General features: G+C 40.5%; 1 protein-coding gene across 4 annotated transcripts in view; it reads right to left on the bottom strand.

Annotated features, from left to right (window-relative positions):
- Positions 1–24091, bottom strand: part of TENM1 (teneurin transmembrane protein 1) — a 572765-nt gene that overhangs the window by 76912 nt on the left and 471762 nt on the right. For all 4 annotated transcript variants that reach the window (XM_065900559.1, XM_065900557.1, XM_065900558.1 and 1 more), the window contains one exon: positions 112–266. In XM_065900559.1, coding sequence (XP_065756631.1) covers positions 112–266 — 155 coding nt within the window. The remainder of the gene's footprint in view (positions 1–111; positions 267–24091) is intronic.

Raw genomic sequence — 24091 nt, forward strand, 5'->3', positions numbered from 1 at the left:
GTTATAATAGATACGCCAGGCTTCCTTTCTACCTAATTTCTGTATGAGAAAATTGTTATCCGTTTCCATGATGCCAAATGGTGATAGCGCTTGAAAACCATTGGTGCCTACCTGAGTGATGTCCATTCCCGAGTCACAGCTCAGTGGCTGTGTGGAAGTCAGACCATTTGAGCCGATTACAGTTGTGATCACAGCATTCTCATCAATTCTCCGAATCATAGTCCCATCCACAAAGTAAATGAATCCATGCCTATCAACTGTGATGCCTGTTGGGGAAGAGCAATTGACCATTAGTAGTCTAGAGGGCCACATTTGCACCAAGATCAGTATTTTGAAAGAAGCCATAGAAATGAAAAGGCATTTTAAAGACATATGGATTCAATTTTGCTCAGCACAGACAGAACAGTAACGGGAGAGGTTTGTTTGGACACACATCCACTCCTCTGTGTATTGAGAAGAAACGACAAAATGTAATATGTGGAGAGAAAGCCAGTCTAATAATTTTGTTGTCCAGTTTTACATTTCCACCCCCCGGATACTTGCTTACTCCCACAAACAGGAAAAAAAAAGAAAAATCCTCTAAGACAAATGGGAAAAGACGGGGAGGCAGTGTATGTTCCATTTCTTTTAGAGGGCAGATGCATAGGCCGCTGCTTATTTTCATAGTTGCATTAGAAATAACTGACTTGGAAAGCATTAAAATTATTTTCATCAATTCACTCTCAGTTAACAGAGTCTGTAATAATTCTGATAAACTGGACTGAGTTTTTTCTCTGTATTATCTGTTAAGAGGGCAGCTGGAGAGCAAAATTATGGTGTCACAAAAGGAATGGTTAAGCTTCTAGAAAAAATACAAGTCAATAAAATTCTCACGGTAGTTTTACACACTGTGCTAATTACAGTCTTGTTTCTTGGAAAATATATAAAAGCAGTTAGAAGGCTGGGGATCTAATACTGAATGCACCACTTACAACTGATGTGTGACTTTGAGTCATTCAGCCTCCTCTTTGGTAAAATATGGAAAAGATTATCTGCCTGTGATATTGTGATTTATAATAAAGAATTTTGGTCTCCGTTCCCTTTTCTAACACAGAGCTCCTAAAACTCTTGGGATTGCCTGTGGTGAGAGAGATAAAGGTGACTTTTGCTATGTTAATGAGGTGACTTTGGCGCACTTTGGCCGAAGAATAGGCTGGTTGCCAGGAGAACCAACCTGGTGATTAGAGGATTGGAACTTTCAGTCCCACCTCCTGACCTGGGCTGGAGATTGAGTTCAAAGGCCAATGGCCAATGATTTAATCAATTATGATTATGAGGCCTCCACTGAAAACCCAGAAGGACAGGCTTTGGAGAGCGTCCATGTTGGTGAACACAGGGCAATTTGGGGAGAATTGGTGCACCTGGAGAGGGCCTGGAAGCTTCCTCTCCTTTTCCCCATACCTTGCCCCATGCATCTCTTCCATCTGGCTCTTCCTGAGTTACATCCTTTTTATAATAAACCAGTTATCTAGTGAGTGAACTGTTTCTCTGAGTTAGCTGAGCCGCTCTACCAAAATAATGGAACCCAAGAAGGGAGTTGTTGGAACCTCCTATCTACAGCAGTTCTGTCAGAAACACAGGTGACAACCTGGACTTGTGATTGGCACGTGAAGTGGTGTTGGGGGAAGGCAGTCTTGCAGGACTCACCCCTTAACCTGTGGGATCTGATACTATTTACGGGTAGATCGCGTCAGAATTAAGTGAAATCGTAGGACACTCAACTGGTGTAGAATTGCTTGGTGGTGGTGTTGGTGGTTCTCCCCATGCTGGAAACTGGTCTCAGAACACCTTTTATTGCTTTACTTGGCTAAAGTGACCAACTGTCCTGGCTTGCCTGGGACTGAGGCAGGGTTCAGTTTTAAACCTGCGACAGTCCTGGACAAACTAGGATGAGTTGGTTATTCTATGCCTAGGTTGTAGTAAGTATCTGATGAAATAATGCATTTAAAAAGTGTCAGACACTGATACAGAACATATGGTTCAACTCCTGCTTCCCTTGCTACTTTGAAAATAACCACATGGCATTACTTTAAAATTAGTTTACAATTTAGTCTTTTCCTAGTTCTCCTTTATTCAGACCTTGTGAAACTCAGAATGTATGTTAAAGTTAGGAAGATCTATGATAACCAGCATGTCCTCTTAGTGCTCATGCGTGCACCCACACACGCACACACACACGCACAATAATTTTCCTGGCAAAGAGTGAACTCATCTAAAGACAGTTTATAAACCCAACTTAATAAACTGCCTTTAGATGAGTTAGTTCATTGGCAGGAGGTTAATATTAAGGCTCGACTTTATGATGTACTTTGATTAATCCTGATGTTCCTCATGAAGTATTAATCCTTAACATCTATGAAAGTTACAGATTCATTTTTTTAAAATAAATTTTTTATTTATTTTTGGCTGCATCGGGTCTTTGTTGTGGTGCGTGGGCTTCTCATTGCGGTGGCTTCTCTTGTTGCAGAGCACAGGTTCTAGGCGCGCCGGCTTCAGTAGTTGCAGCACGTGGGCTCAGTAGTTGTGGCTCGCCAGCTCTAGAGCACAGGCTCAGTAGTTGTGGCACACTGGCTTAGTTGCTCCGCGGCATGTGGGATCTTCTGGGACCAGGGCTCGAACCCTTGTCCCCTGCATTGGCAGGCAGATTCTCAACCACTGTACCACCAGGGAAGCCCCAGATTCATCTTAACTTTCCCTGAATGCCTCTAAAGTCATCTACGTTTTGGTGAGTTCTCCAAGGAAACCAGCATGTCCAAACAAGGGCAATTCCATGTCAATAAGTCCCTTTATTATTCTGGGTGGCATAAGGACTTAAAGAAGGTTTTTAAAAAGACTTTTAAGACCGCGGCAGGTCAAAGGATCATGGCATAGGAACATTTCTTTCATCTCCAGAATATCCGGACTGAAGATGAATCAAGGGGTATTTCTGCTTTCTATTTTTCTTTGTGTTTTGGCGAAATCAATTTCTTAAATGCCTAGAATTTGGTCTGGTGTGTGGCGGGCCTATGATTTGGGATCACCTTCTATGACCTCCGTATTCAATATCACTGAATGTGAACTTGGAAATTTGGCTGTCATAAGAGGATGAACTGAAAGATCAAGACTCAAATCTGGAGAGAGAAAGGCTAAGAGCAGACAGGCTTGAAGTGTATAAAATCATGAATTATTTACCAAACGCATACTGAATGGCACTGTGCCAAGTTCTGTGCGCGCTAAAGGACGAAGAATTCAGGTACATGGAAAGCAAGACTAAGAGGATACTGTGAAAGTGCTGCTCTAACTGGGAGATGGTAAACTTAGAGAATCAAATCCCTGAAAATTGAAACAGATTCCCAAAAGGTATAGACAAATGTATTCCTCCAGAAACTAGCAGTACAGAAACATACATCTTTATGCTGACATCAGGGAGGACCATTCTGTTCCTTGACTACTACACTCCTCACCCCCGTCAGAGGGTGGAGTTTGGCCTGATCTGGGGAGGATAATCTTGGACTTTCATGGTTTTCCCACTTTTAATTTTTGTGAACTTCTAAACACTGAACTGCTCTCTCTCTGTTCCTGTCAGCTGAACTCCACAGATGAGGCTTATTAAATCCTCGCTGTTGGCCTTCGGGGCTCATTTGGCTGACAGTTTGTAGGATATTCTCCTTTCATATATTTGTGTAGCAATTTCTTTTATCGCGGTCCAAATTCCAAAATACTCCAATTTTTCAGATTCTTTAATTAAATTTAATTGGGTTATACTGATGTTTGGAGTTGAAAAAGAAATAGTAGGAAGGGTTTTGAGGGACTGTGTGATAGGTGCTTTATTTATGCATCTAGGCATATTTTATATGTACATATTTTCATTTCCTCTCATTTTCCTACCCCAACCAATGAACCAACCAACACACAAATTCCCCAAACAACTAGTTTTACAAACTCTTCGCTGGTGAGGTTTAAAGGGTATTTAATTTTCACTGAGGTTAAAAACCAAACTGGAAATCATGGGTAAGAAAAAGAGAATTATTTCTGCCATTACTTGGCTGGGGAGCGGGAGGGGGCGTGGTCACCTCCCATAATGAGTATCGGTATAGCCCAGGGATGTTGATGACGCAGTATGATCTATTACTGTTTGTTAGACTGAGTGGGAGGAGGCAGCACATGCCCAGTCTATTTTAAATTTTATTCTTCAGAGACGGGGATGTGAGTGATTTCAGAGCACATAAAGCCATCTGGGGCTAGCAAGATCTTACAGATTCAATAAGACGTTCATATTTTGATATAGTTGTACCCAGATTTCCAAAATTTGTTACCCAATGCTGTGGGCATAATTTGTTCCAAGGGTCACGTCCCTTGATGTGCTTACTTGACAGGGTTTTCATTAGCACTTAAAACACAGTGGAAGGCACAGTCTTTGAATGAGAAAGGAATTAAACTGCATTGAAAAGACTCACTTCCAGGGTTTAAAATTTTAACCAGTATTCATTTTTAGAGCAAGCAAAAAATATATAGATCTGTGCGATTACCACAAGGTTAGGCAGTGATGCAGGTTGGGTGGGATAGGGGTGGGATGAACAACCAAGGAGTACACTTCCCTCAGATGCCCAGACAGCATGTTTAGCTTGGAGCACATTTTTACATTTGTGAGAAAATAAATAAATCCTTGTAAATTAGTGCATATAATGAAAGCACTGACAGACCATAACCTGGAAGTGTGAATGGTGCTGTCTCCATTCATCAGCATTAAGCCCTAACAAGCTCTTTCTATGGAGGAAACTGCTCATAAATAAAGTGCATCTTGTAAAAAAAAAAAATTATTCGCAGTGTCTTATGCAAAGTAGGGGACATTATATAATATCTGAACTGCAGGCTCTTTTCTCTGTGAAGCATAGCTCTGTATGAAACAGCTGCAAATTAACGGGCGAAAGTATTTGACTTCTACCCTTGTCTTATTATCCTCCAATGAATAAATACTATAATTCTTAAGAAGACAATTGCCTAAAGCTGGGGCAGCCTGGATAGTTACTAATAAATTTATCACCTGTTGGGGAAGAGGATGCTGCTGATCGATACTGAAGCAGCAGGGGCAACCTGATGTGGTATCACTGAGAGTCCAGATGTGGAGGTTAACAGCCTGGAAATAGTAGCTAAAATCCCAAATTAGATAACAGAGAAGACCAGAGTTTTTGGCTGTGCAGAATGCCAATTTCAAATGTTGGCAGAAGGCATCTCTGTATTTAATTTATAAAAATTACAGCTGTTGAGGCCACCTACATTTTTATTATTTCTGTATTAAAAATGAACCTTCTTTCAGAATATAAGCTTTGGAAAGTAGTCATAAAATTCTCTCCATCTACAGCCCTAGCAACCAGAAAAGTGAAATACTGCTTTTTTTTTTCCTGCCACAATCTGCTCTTTAATTTTATGAGACAGAGGTAAATGGTTAAAATAAACTTTCAGGGAATGTCCTAAGTGCAATATGGCATCAGCTCAATCTCCGATACTGAGTGTGCTGAATTGTGTAGCTGACATTAGCCAGTTGATCGTAAAGTGCCCTTTAAGTCAAAGAGTTTAAATTTTTTGCTTTGTTTCTGTGCATTTCAATTCTCTGAAAATTGGTATCATATGTGTGGTCTATATGGAAATTCTCCACTAGGCAGAAAAGTCCATTCCCCAACTGATCTAACTACTGTCCACTTATAACTACCTACCAAAAATCAGAAAGGGCCAAGTTACTTCTGTACAATAAGCCTGTTATCTTGCTAGGTAGACACCAAATGGAGCTTCTAGAATTTGGAGGGATTACAAACATCTGTGTGTTACTAGGGTTGGAAGGAAGCAGAGCTTAATGACCAGCTGAGATGATTTCACTGTGTGGTTAACAATGAGAACAGGAGTTCTCAAATATGAGACTCTAATAAACCTACCGTAACATTACAGGACAAGTGAATAGTGTGAGTTATTTAATCAGATGACCTCTTTAATTAAAAAAAAGTTACACTATATTCTAACAGTAAAGGTCAATTTCCAAAGAATTTAAATACAAATTAAAAATGATAAGCATTCAGACTAATATGTCCTTCCTTTCAAGACTCAGAAGGCACTCAGAGACATCACGAGGAATGAGAGATTCGTGGGCTAGTTGACCAAGAATTGTGATTGAGAGAAAGGCAGGTAAGGCCACTTGTCTTCACTTTTGCTCCTTCTGATTCTCTCAAAGCTTTAGCCCTCCAGGCAAGGAACAGTGAATGAAGAGCTCTCCCACCTCCACCAGCAGTATTTTCCTAAAAGTTTACTGGGAAAGCTGTTTTTGTCCTCACTTATTAATTTATTCAGGATTTATTTTGAACCTATTATATGTCAGGCACTGTGCTAGGCACTGCGACTACTGCAGACTATAAAACAGATATGGCACTGCTCTTGAGAAGCTCAGAAACCAGTGGGGGAGACGGAGAAATAACCAGGCAATTACAGTGCCTTGAGATAAACACTAGTTTGGGGCAAGTCCACGGTACCATGGGAGCAGCCTTGGGGGATGGGCTGGGGAAATGAAGGTCACTAGTGTTTTCTCAGATTATAAATCACACGTAAGCAGAAATCTGAAGGACTATGTTGAATTTCTGATGAGCCCAGTGTGAAATCCAGGTAAGCACCACAAAAAACCCATTAAGGCTGACTATTATCACTAAATAATAACCATTTTCATTTGCTGAGAATACTAAGATATTCCAGGTACTGTGCTGGACTCTTTTTTTTTTTTTTTTTTTTTTTGCGGTACGCGGGCCTCTCACTGTTGTAGTCCCTCCCGTTGCGGAGCGCAGGCTCAGCGGCCATGGCTCACGGGCCCGGCCGCTCCGCGGCATGTGGGATCTTCCCGGACCGGGGCACGAACCCATGTCCCCTGCATCGGCAGGCGGACTCTCAACCACTGCGCCACCAGGGAAGCCCTGTGGACTCTTTACATACATTTTCTCTTTTTAATCCTCACAGTAGCCCTGTGAAGTAGGTATTAGTAGTGTCATTTTTTAGAAGAGGAAATAGAGGTTCAGAGGTCAAATGACTGACTCCAGGTTGCCAATGCTAGATTCAGCTCATGTTCGTCTGACCTTCAAGGTCCATTCTTTTGATCACTATCCCCTGTAGCCTAAGTGGGGCTATCAATCACTTTACCACAGGAGTGGTGTACAGAATGGTTTCTGAGGGTCCAGAAACTCCATGAAATTATCTGCAAAATGTTTCGTGTATGTGTATCGTCCTGAGGAGATGGTCCAGTGCTTTTGTTAGATGGTCAAAGTGATCCATGATCCCTCCCCTGAAATTGTAAGAATTCTTGTATTCCTGTAGAGCTCCTGGACCTTTTCAGAATTATTCTTCAAAGATATTCTGCAGCTTCATTCCTACAGAGCTGGTGAGTTTTAGGAAAGCACCCAGAGTTTCCATGTGATAGGGACTTTGGTAACTTGACTATTATTTATGATCTACTAAATAAAAAGGAGACCCCAGAAACAAGGGTCACAAACTCATATGTCATCAGGGGACAGGCAGGTAGCATTAGTCTGTGAGTTAGGTCAGGTGTTACATTATACAAGTTCTAGGGGAAACGAAGGTTAACTAAAAAATGCATGTCCCACCTAAATGCACTCAATCTTTTTCTTTTTAATAAAGACACAGAGTGGGACAAATGAATTATATTTTGAACCAGATTTATTCCCTGAGTTGCCAATTTACGATGCTTGCTAGAGAACAATCAAGAGGAATATATTGTCAGTGAAGAGGCTGCTGTGAGCAGACAAGATCCATGAACTTAGAATAAATCTAATAACTAGTACTGCCGTTAAAAGTTATGTCCTGATAACAGAGATTTCCCATAAACCGCCTGCCTCCACACATGCATACCTCTCCCACTATCAATGTTCTGCACCAGACTGGTATGTTTGTTACAATTAATGAACCCACACCGACACACCATTATCACCCGAAGACCATAGTTTACATTAGGGTTCACTCTTGGTGTTGGACACTGTCTGAGTTTGGACAAATGTGTAATAGCATGTTTCCACCTTTAGAGTATCAGACAGAGTAGTTTCAGTGTATAAAGATTCTGCTTAATTTTTCTGTGAACCTAAGACTGCTCTAAAAAATAAAGTCCAGTTAAAAAGAAGTCATGTCTTGGTTTATAAGCTCTGAGAAACCAAAGATAATCAAATCTAGTTCCAATTCTCCATCACGGGAAAATGAAATCCCTGGATGGCTAGTGACACAATACTTGCTAAGCATGCAGCTTCTTTTGTTCCCACCAAGATCAAAGCTCAGAATTTATGACAAGTTCATCAAATTTAGTTATATCAAACCAGAAAAGTAGGTGTTCAAGCTGAACTTGACTTTGCTCTTGCTCTGTCCCCCTTCTCTTCCTCATCCTTCCTTCAGGAAGCTCTCCCCCTTTAGTACGGCGGAGACAATGCTATGTATTCAGGTCATCCTATCTGTTTTTCTTTCTGAGAATAGAGCTAGATTACATTTCCCAGCCTCCACTGCAGTTAGGTGTGGGAAGAAGTGATATATGCTACTTCTAGGCCTGGTCCCTAACAAAACCTCTGTTGAGCTCCTTTATGGAGCCCCCCCTCCCTCTAGGCTGGCTGGATGCAGAGTACCCACTGGAGGACTCCAAGGCCTAAGAGATTAACAAGCCACTAGATGGAAGGAGCCTGGCTCCTGAGTCACTGCTAGGAGCAGGGATTTCTCCTATCCCACAGGCAACCTTTTACTGCACTGTGATGTGAGCAAGAAATAAATGACTATTTTGTTAAGCCATTGAGATTGTGTGTGTGTGTGTGTGTGTGTGTGTGTGTGTGTGTGTGTGTAATATATAGTTGTTAGCTTGGCCTCACTATTACATTCACCAACCACCAATTCAAATCCTGTTTATCTTCTAAGGTTTTTATGAGATGTTTCTTTTCCAGGAAGCCTTCTCCATAAACTCCACTTTCTGGTCTCTCTGTTTTCTAACCTAAAGAAGCTTCTTCTTCTTTTTTTTTTTCAAATGTGAATTATCCAGTCATGCTCTGTCTAGGCAAAAAGCTCCTTGAGGGCAAGAACTGGATTTTATGCTTTAGTTTTATATCTCAACAAATCCAGGAGACCCGGGCACAAATGTTCAATAAACCTTGTTGAATTACAGGCTTAATTGCCACACATCTATAATGAAGCACATCTATCTTGAATCAAATAAAGCATGCCACGATGTCAAGATCTGCATATGAATTTCTCTAAAAATGAGTTTAGAAAGGAGGCAATGGTAATCTCTTTCTCCAAAGACCTTTAAGAGGAGTACAGCCCCCTATCAATTAGTGATGATGAGAATATGGGAAAAAGGGGAATCGACCACTCAGAGAAAATAGAATAAGGACAATGGATCAAATTAACTGCAACTGAATTTGATCCATGTAGATAGCTACACTGAACAGCTCAGGTTCCCTGCAAATCCACTTTGCTCTATCAACACAACTTTGTGTTATGATCTTATGACCTCTTCCAACCGTACTCTAATGTTAGGAGTTCTAAGGAAACCGCAATATCTCAAGATTTCATCTTAATTTGCTTCACTCTGGACCACATAAGGGAAAGCAGAGAGAACGCTGGCTCCAGGGTCACATCAGGGGATCTGGGCTTCAGGATGACCTCTGTTACAGATTAGCTGTAGGACTTGTCTTGATTTCCTAACCCACACCCTACCTACTGCACAGGGTTAAAACAGTGTGAAGCTCACAAGGGCCAATGAAATGAGAGCCCTTTGAAGAGGATGAAGTCTTACAGTGGTGCTAAGTGGTGTCCTAATTGCTCAGTCATTGCTGTAATTCTTTCTGAAAGTGACTTTTCTAAGCCTTAGAACCATAGACAAAGATTTCCACATAGGCTCTGCTTCAACATTTTAGGCTCTTCTATGTTGGACAGACATAGTCGAAGCTTTAAGTCCATAACCCGGGTCAGTGGCAGAGTGCCCTATGTTAGATTCACCACAGAGACAAGGCAGAGGTTGAAAACAATTTTGTTAGCTTAGGGGAAATACTGCACTACTGAACTACTGGTGTAAAAGCCTTCAAGCTTTTATAAGATAGCTAAAGTTTTCATCCAGAGAATCAAATAAATGAAGCTCCATGCTGTGCAACTGGCTCAGGGAGACCCTGGGCTGGGGGTGGTGCTGGTGTCTCAACATTTAACAGTGTCACCAAACACTAGGGATGGTATGAGTTATTTTTCCTTGCTTTATAGAGGTCTGTGTGTGTGTGTGTGTGTAAGCGATTGGGTTAAATAGACAGTTCTAGTTCAAGTTGAAATGCATACCTCATGTTTTATTTTTATGCTAGAATTCTTGCTCAAAAGATGCCTATAGGTTGAGATTTAAGGGGACTCAGTACATTTGGGCTAAGATAAATGAGGTTTATTGGACACGATCTGAATATTTTATATCCCCCCCCTTAAAAAATTCTTCAATTATCAAGCAACTGTATCTGGGACACTACTCAGATACATTTTGAAGAAATGCCTTTGTCATCCTAAGGAAACAAACCACCTCACAAGAACCTTACGTGAACAATTAGCTTGAAGAGGGAAAGTTCATTTATTGCCCATGAACCAGCAAAAAACTAATTGCAGTTGTTACACTCTGGGGGAAAATGAGTCTCTTTCAAGATATGTGAACGACCAAAAGGTTCTGATAAAAAAGCAAACTAAGTAGAATACCTTGGCCTGAATACTCAATAAAAGGAGGATATGAGGAATTAAGCCTGACAGTGCTTACTATTCACAATAGTGGGCTAACTCAAGAAGAATGAAAATTTCTGCAGGAAAGTTATTTGCATGTAGTATCTATTCAAAGACAACGCGGAAGGCCCATTTAAAATTCTTCCAACAGCCGTACATCTTGACTAATGAAGCTAACACTAGAAGAGAAGTTCAGGAAGCCAGAAAGGCAGGGTGATGAACACTCTGTGAATACAATTTTCGAACCTTTGAAATGAGGTTTAAAGAGACACTTAGGGGGACCAGTTTGGGCTTAATCAAAAATATATTATTAGAACAACAACAACAAACACAAATATGACAGTTGAGTAAAAGAAAAAAATTAAGCAAAGCAGTTGTCCAATGAGACAAACAACTCTTTGACTTTTTCTTTTCCACGCTCTGACCTACAAGTTTGACAATCTGAGTGCAGAAGAAGGTTACATTGAAAGGTATTGAAAAAAACTGGGATTTGCTGTTCAAAGGGGGCTGGTGACATCTCTGGCCTTGTCTTGATTGAGACTGGGGTTTCCAAGGCCATTTCCCCACCTTTTTTCCTCTAAGTTCAATTACCCAGACATGTTCAGGAGAGCTATGAGAGTAGCACATCAGGGTAGAAGCTATGAGGAGATCCTGTTGTGAGGCTGACTGTGACTTTCAAAAATTTACATAATCTCCCAGTCCTTGGGGTTTTGCCTTTGTCTAATTGCGAGAAGAAAAGCTGAGATGCCCATGTCAGTGGATTACTGTAAAGACCAAATAAAATCACATCGGAACAGAATAGTCTGTGAAATCGTTTTGAAAGGTTAACACAAATGGTGTTAATATTTCTGTTTTTGATTAACTGTTAGGTTTCTGGCATCTTGCTGTGGATTACCTGTTACATGAGGACCTGCTTCAGCACAGCTTGACTTAGACGGCAGGAACCCTCTGTGCAATTCTGTCAGCGTCTCCTCCATGCTGATGGTGACGAGCAGTCTGTACAGGGGTCCTGTGTTACTTTTCCAGTCAAACTGGTCTATTCACTGTCTCTGAAACACATCTTTCTCTCTCCCTGGTTATCACTACATATTTGCCTGCACTACTCCTGTGGCTGGAATCCCCTCTCCCTCTCCTAGTATCCAGATCCTACTCATCTTTTAAGACACAGTGCAAAGTCTAGCCTCAATAATTATAATATATAAACTAACTCAAAGACTTGCAGATATCTTGATGGAGGTACTTCTTGTCTGATGGTAGAAATCTGAGCCTCTTAGAAGAGATGTGTTATTCCACCGATATAAGTGGCTAGGAATGAGGATCACATCAGGTATACATAATTAAGTTGCAAATCTAAAGCGTGGCCTGTAACTAAGAGTGTGAGGCTTTTTGACTAGACTCAAGAATGCATTTTACATACTGAGATAGGGCCATTTTAACCAACCCATTTCAAGACCACCCCAGCCTTCGTAGGAGGAGCTGGGTCATTCACTTCCCACTTAGGTGGCCTCTTTGTTCTCCACTGCCCTACCCTTACTTCTTTGCCTTGTTCTTTGATCTCATTCCTTTTTGAATTCACTTAACCTACCAGGAAGAGAGGTTAGAATCTAGTTCCCAGTTTTTCTTTACCCACGTGTCCAGTCCTTTTTCAGATTCCTTTCCTTTCTTCCACATCTTCCCCTTTCTGCTCATTTCCCTCTCTCCTTTTCTCCAAATCCCAACCAGCTCCCCATTCTCTAAGCGCCTCGAGTGCTTACAGTTTATATCACACAACCTTACTGTTGTGATTACTGTTTCCTCTGACGATTTCTCCCTTCATTCCCTAACCAGATCATATTTCACTCACAGGCAGGGATCAAGCCTTTTTACTGCACTTATAATTTCCAAATTTCCCAATGCAGACCAGATTGTCTGCTGCTTGTAAAGCTCAACAAAACACTGAAGGTCAGTGAACATGGTTCTTTTTCTAATAAGATATACCAGGAGCATGACATGGGTCTGACAGAGTAGCTAAAACCAGTGGGAGTCTTATAAATAGTATAGTGGGTCATTGACACTAGTGTCTCATTGACACCAGTTAAATATGTTGAAAGTATTAGTTAAGATGATGGCACCTCTGGACACCTGCTTGATAACCAGGAGATCTTTGTTGTAACAAGAGATGGTTGCAGTGTGTGATGACAGCATTTAGCGTAGTTCCTGCCATACAGAAGTGCTTTATGTGTTTATAGAATAATAAATGACTAAGCTCTATATTAGAAAGAGAACAATTTGAGCAATTAGAAAAAAACAAATTAATAACAGCCAGCAAGTCTAATAAAGAAGGTAAAACAAAAGGAAACAGGCATTTACAGATACTGCTAGATAACATTTTGCAGCTGCAATGGTTCCTTAATTCAACTGTTCAAAATATATTCAGCATTTCCAGGAACCAGGAAGATATCAATTTAGGGCCAATTCAGAAGGCAGTGGTTTTGGTCATGTGTTAATTGACTAATTATTTTTTAAACATTCAAATAGATTATTTGAATAAAGACATGCTGTTAAAACTAGACCAGATATACTTGGGAAATAAAATAGTGCCCAGCATAACTAAAAAAACCCAAACAAACAAACAAAAATGAACACCCCCTCACACACACAACCACATAAAGAAAGGTTTTGAGGGCACTAAGTGTTGATCTCTGGGTTCTCAAAAATTTCAAGCCTAATAGGCTAAAATCAGAAGATGTAAAAGTAGCCCTTCTTCAGACCGCTCTCCCCAGAGATGCCCCCAGTTTCACCACTCTGGGAAAAGTGGGAGGCACCTTTTGAGGGACCTCAAGCCCTAAGGTAGGGCTGGGGCAGTTGACTGCCTACAGTTCTGGTTTTACTTTGTTCAAGAGAACACAGAGAAAAGATTATAGAAACCAAAGTAGATAGTCTCGGCAGAAGCCATTCTGATGGGTTTTTGACTGGGGGGTGGTAGTGGGGAGGAGGACAAAGCAGACCTATCAATCCATTACCATGGCTTCAGTTTCCTTGGGTTAGAGACGCCTTTCACAATGAGGAATGATTCCTGCCTTCTAAGGGAAATTACTGCTGTAATCAGCTTTCTTTCCTGAGCAGATACTGGTAAAATGGGGCACCTACCCACCTTCCTTTCCCCAAAAACCTATTATACAGTCTAACAAGCCTTTTGAAAGACCAAATGGAATAGCTAGTAAATGAAACTGGAAGAAAAATAGAGCAAAAAACACTGCAGCTTCCTGGCTAGGCTTTGATATTTGGGGCTTAAAGACAGCCTCACATTTCAGTTATTAAGCCTTTGATTCCTCAGAGAGAAACTTTAAATGGCCCAGGACTCACTCCCAAGGGAACAGTGACTTTCTTTGGTCAATGATAAAGCTGACTCATTATATCAAGGCTCTTTAATATTAAGGAAGTTCAGTGTCAGCCATTTAGGGAACTCCACATATGGACACACACTAGATGTGTTGGTGAGCTCTGCAGCTAATGGAAGAGCCTCACTCACATCCAATCAGTTCAGAAAATAAGGGATTAATACTGGCCACTGTAGGGGTCCCTGAAGACCCTACTCCAGGGCCAAAGCTGGTGTGTGTTCTGATATGTTGGTTCCTGTGCTTTAAAGGTTGTTAAATATTTTGAACACTGTCTCTGTATGACTGAAAGCCTTTTTTAAAACAAACACTTTTTAAAATGGAATTTTCAGGTATAAATTTGCAAGTTGTTTTCTAAACCCTATTTCTGACTTAACATTTTTTTTAAATTATGAAAGATTTCAAATGGTCGACAACTCAGAAAATCATTACACACTGCCATGCATCTACCACCCTAATTTAATAGGTGTTAACATTTGTTTCATATAGCTCTTAAGAAACAGAGAAAATGTTATGAATACAGCCAAAACCCATGTCTTTATCTCTGTTCCCTTCTCCCTTCCCTCCTCAGAGGTAAGCACATATACAATCAACAAAGTTTGACAGAAGAGAATTTGAATACAGTAAAACAATTTTGAAAACAAAATGTTTACTACTAGTCTTGAAAACAATCCAGTTAATATTAGTTTAAAAAATTATTGGGCTTCCCTGGTGGCGCAGTGGTTGAGAGTCCGTCTGCCGATGCAGGGGACACGGGTTCGTGCTCCAGTCTGGGAAGATCCCACATGCCACGGAGCGGCTGGGCCCATGCGCCATGGCCACTGAGCCTGCGCGTCCGGAGCCTGTGCTCCGCAACAGGAGAGGCCACAACAGTGAGAGGCCCGCGTACCGCAAAAAACAACAACAAAAAAACAAAACAACAAAAAAATTATTTACTTATCCTCCTTCTTATCATCATACTTTATTTAGTACTTGATCTGTGCCAAGCACTGGCTTAACCCACGTTGTGTCATTTTATCCTCTATAACCCTACAAGGAAGGTAGGAGCACTGTCTCCATCTTACAGATGAGAAAACAGTGGCTCAGAGATGTTAGTAATAAATTCGAACTCATTCTTACCTGCCTGATTCCAAAGTCTCTGGTTTTAACTACTCTAAACACTTCCTAAGTTTTCCAGATTTCACGGGGCCCAAATGGGAAACACAAAGAGTACGATTTAAAGGTCATTGAAAGGCCTGCCCACTTGCCTTAAAAGTACCTTTACTACAGGAAGGCTTTTCTAGAAGGACACAAACTTTAGAGACCTTAAGGACATATATTGCTAAATCTGACCAAATAAAGTTAGAAAACTTCTACACTGTTAAAAGAAATGACAAACTTGGAAAATATTTGCAACACATAGGAGAGACAAAAGGATGCTTTTCTTAATTTTCAAAGGAGAAAGATCAACGGCTCAGTAGAAAAACTGGCAGAGGATATGAAAGTGAGTTTACTGGAAAAGAAATACACGTGGTCACAACAGATATGAAATGACACTCCTCTTCACCTAAAATTAAAGAAACTCAAATTAAAGCTACAAGCTATGAGATACCATTTTCCACTGATCAGATGGGCATATATTAAGAGGTTTAATGATACTCAGTGTGGCTGAGGGTATGGCAAAATGGGCATCCTTACACGCTATTGGTGTAAATGTGTCCAATCTTTTGGGAGGGCAATTTGGTAATATCTACTACTGCCGAAAATTAATCCGGTGTATATACTCACAAAAGTATTCCAAAACACGTGAATTAGGTTGTTCAATGCAGTGCTACACTGATAAAGGATTTAAAAAAAACAACATCAATCAAGAAGCAAATTACTTAATAAATTATGGTATGTCCATATGTTGTAATATCATACATCTCTTAAAAACAGAGGCAGATGTATACATGCTTTTATGGAAAGATCTTCAAGAAATATAATCAAATGAAAGAAGGAGGGTGAAGAGTAATGTATATGATATGATTCCTTTTATGTAAGAGAAAAATACATATAGAGGTCTCAAAGGAATCGCAAGAAACTGTTAACACTGGTTACCTTAGAGAGAGGGACTGGGGTGTGTGTGTTTGTGGTAAAGAAGCCTAGAGTTTTCTTTCTGTGCTTTTCTACAGAGTTCTGACTTCCAAACCACAGACATATATTACTTCCATATTTTTATCTTTCAATATCAACGGGGCTTATCTAGATGGTGAGATTATAGGCCATTTTAATTTGTATTCTTTATATTTCTCTTTCTTAAAAACTAATAAATATAATTAAAATGTCTTTTACTACGGGCCTGCCAGGATGCCTTCAAGGTCTTCCACTGAGCTTTTTTCCTTGGCTGATGGTATAGCCCCTCCAGCAGGTCTCCAGTAACATGCTCAGATGAGAGCAACCCATTGGCAACCAGCAGTACTATGAGACCCTTTCTGGAGAGCTGTCATTTATGAAAGCAAAGAGACCTGGGTCCTCAGAGGTCGGTCATAGGACAGGACAGAATGCGTGTGTGTTTTAAAATCATATGCTTTGTCTTTTGTTGCATTATAAAAATAACAAATGCTCAGAAAATTAAAGAGAACAAAGGCAAATCACTCAAAATTCCTTATGCAGCAATTATCATCGCTAACATTTACTTTATTTATTTTATTTTATTTAAAAAATTTTTTGGCCATGCCGCACAGCGTGTTGGCTCTTAGTTCCCCGACCAGGGATTGAACCCACGCCCCCTGTATTGGAAGCGTGGAGTCTTAACCACTGGACCGCCAGGAAAGTCCCATTGCTAACATTTAGATAAACTTCCTCTCAATTTCTTTTCTCTGTACATATATACCACCCCTGCCCCCTTACAGATGTAGCAGTATACAGTACATAGTTTTGTATCCTGAACTTTCCACTGAATATTATTTTGTGAGTATTTTCCTTATACCTGCAGGTTTGGGGGCTAGGGGAATGGTCTCTTCTGGGTGCAGACAAGGAGGGGAGTGCATTTTTGATAGGAATATTAAAAACAATAATAAAACTGATGAATAACAGGACTGTGTTTACTATCCCCATTCACTGGAAATTGTTAACAACGTCAGGATAAAATATTCTTCGCACTGTCCAGTCTCCCTGTAGCATACACCACTGTATGCCCACACAGCTCTGACTAGGGGAGAGGGAAGGGAAAGGCTGGATTTCTATCTCGGGAAGACAGGCTGAGGGCTGCAGGGAGGGGGCTCAGAGTTAGCCAGGGGAGTCCTTGAAAGAGGGAATGAAGAGGTGACATTTCAAACAGCCTCTCCTTTACTGCTAGTTTGTTGCTTAGTTAGATTCAGTTCACTTGAGAATCTGCTTGACTTAAAAAAAAAAAAACTTAGCAGTTGTCTTGTGTGCATATAACTTAAGTCATTAGTACCTTCAAAATGCTGGTCTAAATACCCTCTGTTGTGCCATCTCTAATCCTTGGTCTGAAATGGCCAAAAAACGCAATTAATTGATCAACTATAAAATAAAAATGGGCTTCCTGACTCCATTTCCAGCTGTGTTTTAGCCTGTGATGATGTTAAAATAATGGATTCCCTTAGTTATCTAGGTTTGCTTCATGTTGTTTGAGTTTTACACTCTACTAATTCATCCAGTATGGCTGGAGGATCAATGAAGCTAAAAACATCTTCTGATGACTCCTCTGTTGTGGAGCGAATATTCTTGGTTCCCCGGGAAGTCAACCCACGGTGGATTTCAGATTCCTTCAAGAATCAGCAAAGCATGCTAGACTCACCAGGAAATGACTTCCTCATTTCTTTGATTTTACAGTCAGCTCCATGCATTTGGTAAACTTGAAATTACTGGGCCATCTTGTACTGATGGTGGAGCAATATGGGGCCACGATCAAAGCTTTAGCTCTAATACAGTTTCATGTTTTAGAACCTTAAAAACAAACATTTTGCATTGAAAGAAATTTCCTAATTAACTTCTGAAGAATTTGTACATTAAAACATCTTACCCTGCTGGAGAAGACTGATAGAGCAAACGTACTACCTTCTGCTGAAGAGAAACTGTATTTAGAAGGAACTTGCTATTCTCATAAAACTTTTAATAGGAAGAAGTGAGTCAAATTCCTTAATTACCATTTTATGGTTGGTAAAAGGGCAAATTACATGCCATCCATTTCTAAACTTCTAAATGTCTCTGGTGCTTTTAATTAAAGCTGCCATCTAGAAACTACTAAAGCAATTTTACGCAATTAGTTATTTATAGGTTACCATAATACACCACTCAAAATATGATTTTAGTGATTTGCAGTCTGTTAGTGTGTGATCCCTGTCATTTTTGTTTGATGGAGAGGGGGTTCTTTTTTTAATCAGCTGAGGTGATGTGACACTGACGAGCTGTGATAAGGAAAGTTTTGGGGGCTAGTGATCTCAAATAAAAAGAGGAAGAATCATAATCCCATTCTGTCTGTCCTGATTTGTAGGGGTTGCAGTTTCATTCTAGACAATACTGCAGAGAAGTATATCATCGTCATTCTCCCATCTCTCTCCACTTTGCTGCCCTTCTGCCCGATACCTAGCACTACCCTTCCTCATGCTACCTGGAGTAGTTGCCACCTTGGCTTGTCCCCCTCCAGCGATCTCACCTCTCCAAACACATCCATCCTGTGCTACATGTCCTTAAAGCCCCCATAAAGTGTTTTAATGAGGAATTAATGTGTTGCTCTCCTAGGCATTATCCTGCATTCAACACTGAAGTTCACATCTGAAGAAAACCCTCATGGAATGAATTTAATGGTAGGCTGCTAAGGGAATTATTTTGGTTACATGGGTCTTGGTGGGGGGGCTCCTCAAAATACAACATGTTGGAAAGACCCAGCACTAGAGTTACTGCATCTCAAGGTCGGGAGGGATCAGCTAATCAAATCACATGTAATACTCGAATCCCATCCTACCTTGACTCCTGCTTCTTTTGTGGCACCATTCTACCCTAGAAATGACCAAGTCTCCTTGGACAATTTGCAACTTGCCTCCTTTAAAAGTAACTTGTTCCACGCTTGGGTCACTATTATAAGCAGCATTAGTATTAGCAACCAAACAGCAAGCCTGATCATAATGGCAGGTAACACTTAATGTGTACACCCCACAGGCTGGGCACTGTGCTTTACAATGCACTTCACCTGCATTACCAAACACTCTCATGTAGGCACTATTACTCTTATTCTAACTTCATAGATGAGGAAGCTGAAGCTCAGGGAAGTTAGGTGACTTACACAAGGTCACACATTTAATGAGTGGTGGATCTGGAATTTGCATCCAGTTGTTTGACTCCAGAACCTGGGCACTTATCTCTCATGGTATTTGGCCTCTAAAGTATTATCTGTTTGCTAGAATGCTATACATGCATGAAAATTAAAATAAATGCAGAAGAAAAAGTCATTTAATGATGTACTTGTGGCTTTATAAAACCTGAATGAACTTAACACAAGTTCCGCCGTATTAACCATGGATATGACCTGGACCAATTAGCCAAGGCTAGATGTAAGTGCCTTCTTTTTGTCTGACTTCTCCACCAAAAGCTTATGGCTTTAGGATTGTGACAGAAAAGGCAGAAAGGTTCTCAGATTCCAGCTGCTGACATAATGTAAGGTCTAAATCTTTTGACTATTCATAAGCAGATGCATTAGACCAACTGTGCAAATAACAAGTTAAGCTCTCATTCTGGTTGCATCACAGGTACTAAGTCATCAGGTGTAGCTACCGTAAACTGAGAGACCAATAACATAGTTTAGGAAGGAAATACCCAGGAGTGGAAACAGCACAGGATCACCGAGTAATAAGGAACAAATATTTTGCCTGAATTCTAAGGCTTTGTCAAACATATTTTTCTCAAGATGCCTCTGATTCTAGGACAAGGATGTGGGAGGAAAGTTCTCACAAGAAATGTCTTGACACTGAGCGGGGAATTTGGCATGGGTGGTAGAATGTTGATCTTACCCAAAAAGCTGACCTCACTAAGTGGTGTTTCCGAACCATTCTCACATACCTCAAGGCCTAACTGTACTTCCTCATTTTTAGCAGAATAGACGCACTTCTCTAGAACACTGAGGCTATCAGAATGGAGTACCATCAACTTTCTAGCACCTTCTATCTACAAAGTTCTCAGCCTTACACCTACACATTATCTTAGGATGGTCTCTGCAATCTCCCCTCCCATTCAAGGCCTGCTCCAGTTTCCTCAAGATCTGGTTTCATCATTTATCCTCTGTCTCCTGTATCTTCCCATTTACCTATCATCATTGCCATGTCTCCCACAGAAAAAGCCTCCCCTGAGCGCCTTGTCCTCTTACTACTTATCACTCTGTCTTTCACATCCAAGCCTCTCAGAAGAATGATCTTCACTAATCGTATTTACTTCCTCACCTCTCACTGGCTCATCAAATGCCTGAAATCCGGCTTCCACCTCTACCACCATTCAGACCACCAGAGGCAGGGTCACCAATGAGCTCCTCATTGCCTCATCCAATGGCTACAAATGTGTGACATCTGATATTGTTTTTCACACCTTCTTGAAACAAAGGATTCCCTTGGCTTCCTGGATACCAAGCTTTCTTTGTTCACTTCCTTTTCTTGTGAAGATTTCCTCTCTGTCTCTTTCACTAGATGCTCCTCCATTGCCTACCCTATAAATATTAGCATTCCCTATGATTTCTTTGCCCCAGCCTTGCTCCTGTGCATTTACCCTGTCACAAAACAATCTATCAAGAATGCATCCATCAAGTGATCATGTCACTTTCCTGCTTCAAATCTTTTGCCTACAGGACAAAATGCAAACTTCTGATTCTGGCCCTGCTCCTATTACCCTCAAATATGTTTACTTTAATAATACTGGATTATTTATAGTTTCCCAAATATACCATTCATTTTACTCGTGCTGCAGCTTGCCTGTAATTTTGGTGAGGGCTGGCCCTGGTGCCCATCCAAATGGTTATGTCACCATAATGGATCATGTACTAAAGGAATTTAGGAAAAGTCTTACTGCACCTTAGTTGCATAGTAGAACCAAAAGAACATTCTCATGTGTGTTTGTGCACTATACTCTCCCCCTCATAGATACCAGTTACATGAACAAGATGTCACTGATGAGAGTTTTACCATCTTTCCACTAACCCCAAGTTTAGCCTTTCAAAATAGCATTTAGATACCAGGGGAATCAGCAGAGCTTCAGGATGTGCCTCGCATAGATCTGGGTAGGGACAAAAACAGATTGCTTTTGTCTAGACTTTATCATACCCAGCTTTCTTAATTGCCAATGAAGTTAAAGGAACTCCTGTGTGATTAGTGTCATGAACAACCTAAAAACACTTTCGGAAGCCATCAAGATTTAAGGATCATTTCCCTCCTTGGGAGTGGCTCCAGGGCTGTTTGCATTTCTGGGGATACTGCCCAATTCCTGCTGAGTTCTGAGGTCAGTTATGCTTAAAGATGCACATGAAAATAGAAATATACTCCTTGGTGAGGTCCAAGAAAACCAAATTAAGTCATTGATTAATTTCATCCTGTCCAGTCGCTCCTTCACCCTCTGTAGCTACTTAAAAAAAATAAATGTATTCAGCTTGTCACAAATTTTATTTTATATCTCCACCTAGTAGCATTTCACATTCTGCTTAAGTACTTGGTCATCTATTACATGACTCATTAGTTTGAGTTCTCTGTAGAATTAAAGAACGTTGCAGTAAAAATAATAAATGGAGCCTAAGTTTCAACTACATCAGCCATGCATGTTTTAAAAGCATCTTGCAAAGTCAGTTCAAACTCATATACAATGCCAGGGATTAGCACACCATCAACTTCTTTGCTAAACTTTTTTCCTTGCCCCATTACATTGAAGTACTGATGAGTAAAAGTTTCTCTTTACTGGGATTCAAATCAAAGTGTGTAAAACTGGATCAGATAAAGACTTCTTCCCAGGAGAAGTACCCAGGGGCTATCTTATATAAAACTCTATTCAGGGGTACTTCCATTTTTCCTTTAAACACACTTTTTAGCTACCAGTTGCAGTCAGTTTAATGAAGTTAAGGTTTCCTGACTCCATCTCTTAAGAAAAAGTTGAAGTTGCTAACTGCAGAATCTTCCAAAGAGATGTGACAATGTTTCCTGGAGATTTATTTGAACAATTCCATTTACAGATTATGCAAATGCTATGGAGTGCACTATGGGTATACTATCGGGTCAGAAAAATCAGAGGAATAGTTTTAATAGGAAAAGGAAACTGGACTGAAAGTCATTCATCTTCCAAATAAAAATATTTTGTTTTCACTGAATACATGTCATTAGATTGAAAAGCATTTTCCACTATTTCCTACCCTCCTAGAGAAGCCAACAGAGATCATGGATTTTAGCTGAAGGGAAGGCTACCTCGCCCCCCACCCCACCTCATGGGTTTTGGAGTCAGGTAGACCTGGTTTGAATTCCACTGTTATCTGTAAACTGTCTGACCCTAGATAAATTTCTTAAGGTACCTGAGCCTCTATCTCCTCATCTTTACAATGGGGATAATACTATTTACCTTGTGAATTGTGAAGATTAGAGATACCCTGTGTAAAATATCGAACACAGTGTACAGCACACAGTAGACACTAAGTAAGTTAGAGCTATGGTTATTTTAATACATTAGAGCTGGGAGGGAGATCATCCCAAGCCCTTCAGTTTACAACTGAGCAATCTCAGGACCCAGTGTGTATGACTAGTCCAATGTAACAAAACTAGTCAATGGCATCATTAAGTCTATTTCAGCGTTCAGGGAGGTACGATGACTTTCCAAGAAACAGTGGCATTACATGGATGGAACATGAAAGCCTAGGCTCCCTAACCCAAAATTCATCACAATTTGCCGCCATTTCTCAAAAAAAAAATCCCATGGCTTCTGACCTTTTTTTTTTTTTTTCTGACCTTTTGCTGACTGGTTTTAATCCCATTTGATAATTTATTCCAATGTTAGGACAAATGATCTCAAAAGCAAATTTTATTTCATCCTATTTTTAGAATAGATTCAGAAAATAAATTAGCTGTCTTGCAGATTAACATTTATTTGACTTACCTTGCGTAATTAAGGACATGCTGGAGAGCCTGCCTGTAATTGCAATATGTTGCTTGTTAAAGTCTTAGAGCGAGCTCTCTTTCCTAACCTAGAAATGATACTCCCTAGATGTACATTTCCATTTTCTACTGATCTACAGCTTTTCTTTATTAGCTTCTAGGTGGAGAGAAAAATCAAACCTCTCCTTCAAGAAATCCATTAAACATTTGCTGTCTTCTAAGGGGGAGGGATGAAGGAGCTGATGTTCATGGTAGCTGTAAAGCCAAAAAACAAACAAACTGGGCTTTCTTGAGAGATAAAGAACCTGCAGGAGAACCTCAAAGACATAATTAGCAATTAGCAATACTCTCCTCTCAATATGCCCACCGTGCCCTGATGACTTCCTGCATATTTCCTTCCTCTACGGAAGTCTACGAAATTGCCCTGCAGCATTCCATATAATGAGAACCTCACTTCTGATTCACTGCCAAGGGTAAGTGCTATCTAGATTCAGTGTGGAGATAGGTGCCCTAGCTAGGCACCTCAGTGTTCTGACCAGCATTCTGAGTGATTTCGAAGATCACTGACAGGGTCCTCAAACACTGTGAATATGGTTGAAGGAGGTGTGATGGACACTTAGTGTGAGTCACACATTCCCTCCCTTTAAACATCCTCATTCACTCACTGGATCAGAGCAGATGTTGCCAACAGCAGCTTTAGTACATTATGTGAAAGCTGTCTTGGATGGATTAGACATTCAGCTGTCTGAAGACTCGGCCAGCTGTTCTTAGGGCCCCTTACTGCTTTGGGATGAATACTGTACCAGATTACAGTAAAAGCCACGCTCAGATAGAAGG

This window comes from Phocoena phocoena, chromosome X, assembly GCF_963924675.1.
Source record: "Phocoena phocoena chromosome X, mPhoPho1.1, whole genome shotgun sequence".
Classification (NCBI taxonomy): domain Eukaryota; kingdom Metazoa; phylum Chordata; class Mammalia; order Artiodactyla; family Phocoenidae; genus Phocoena; species Phocoena phocoena.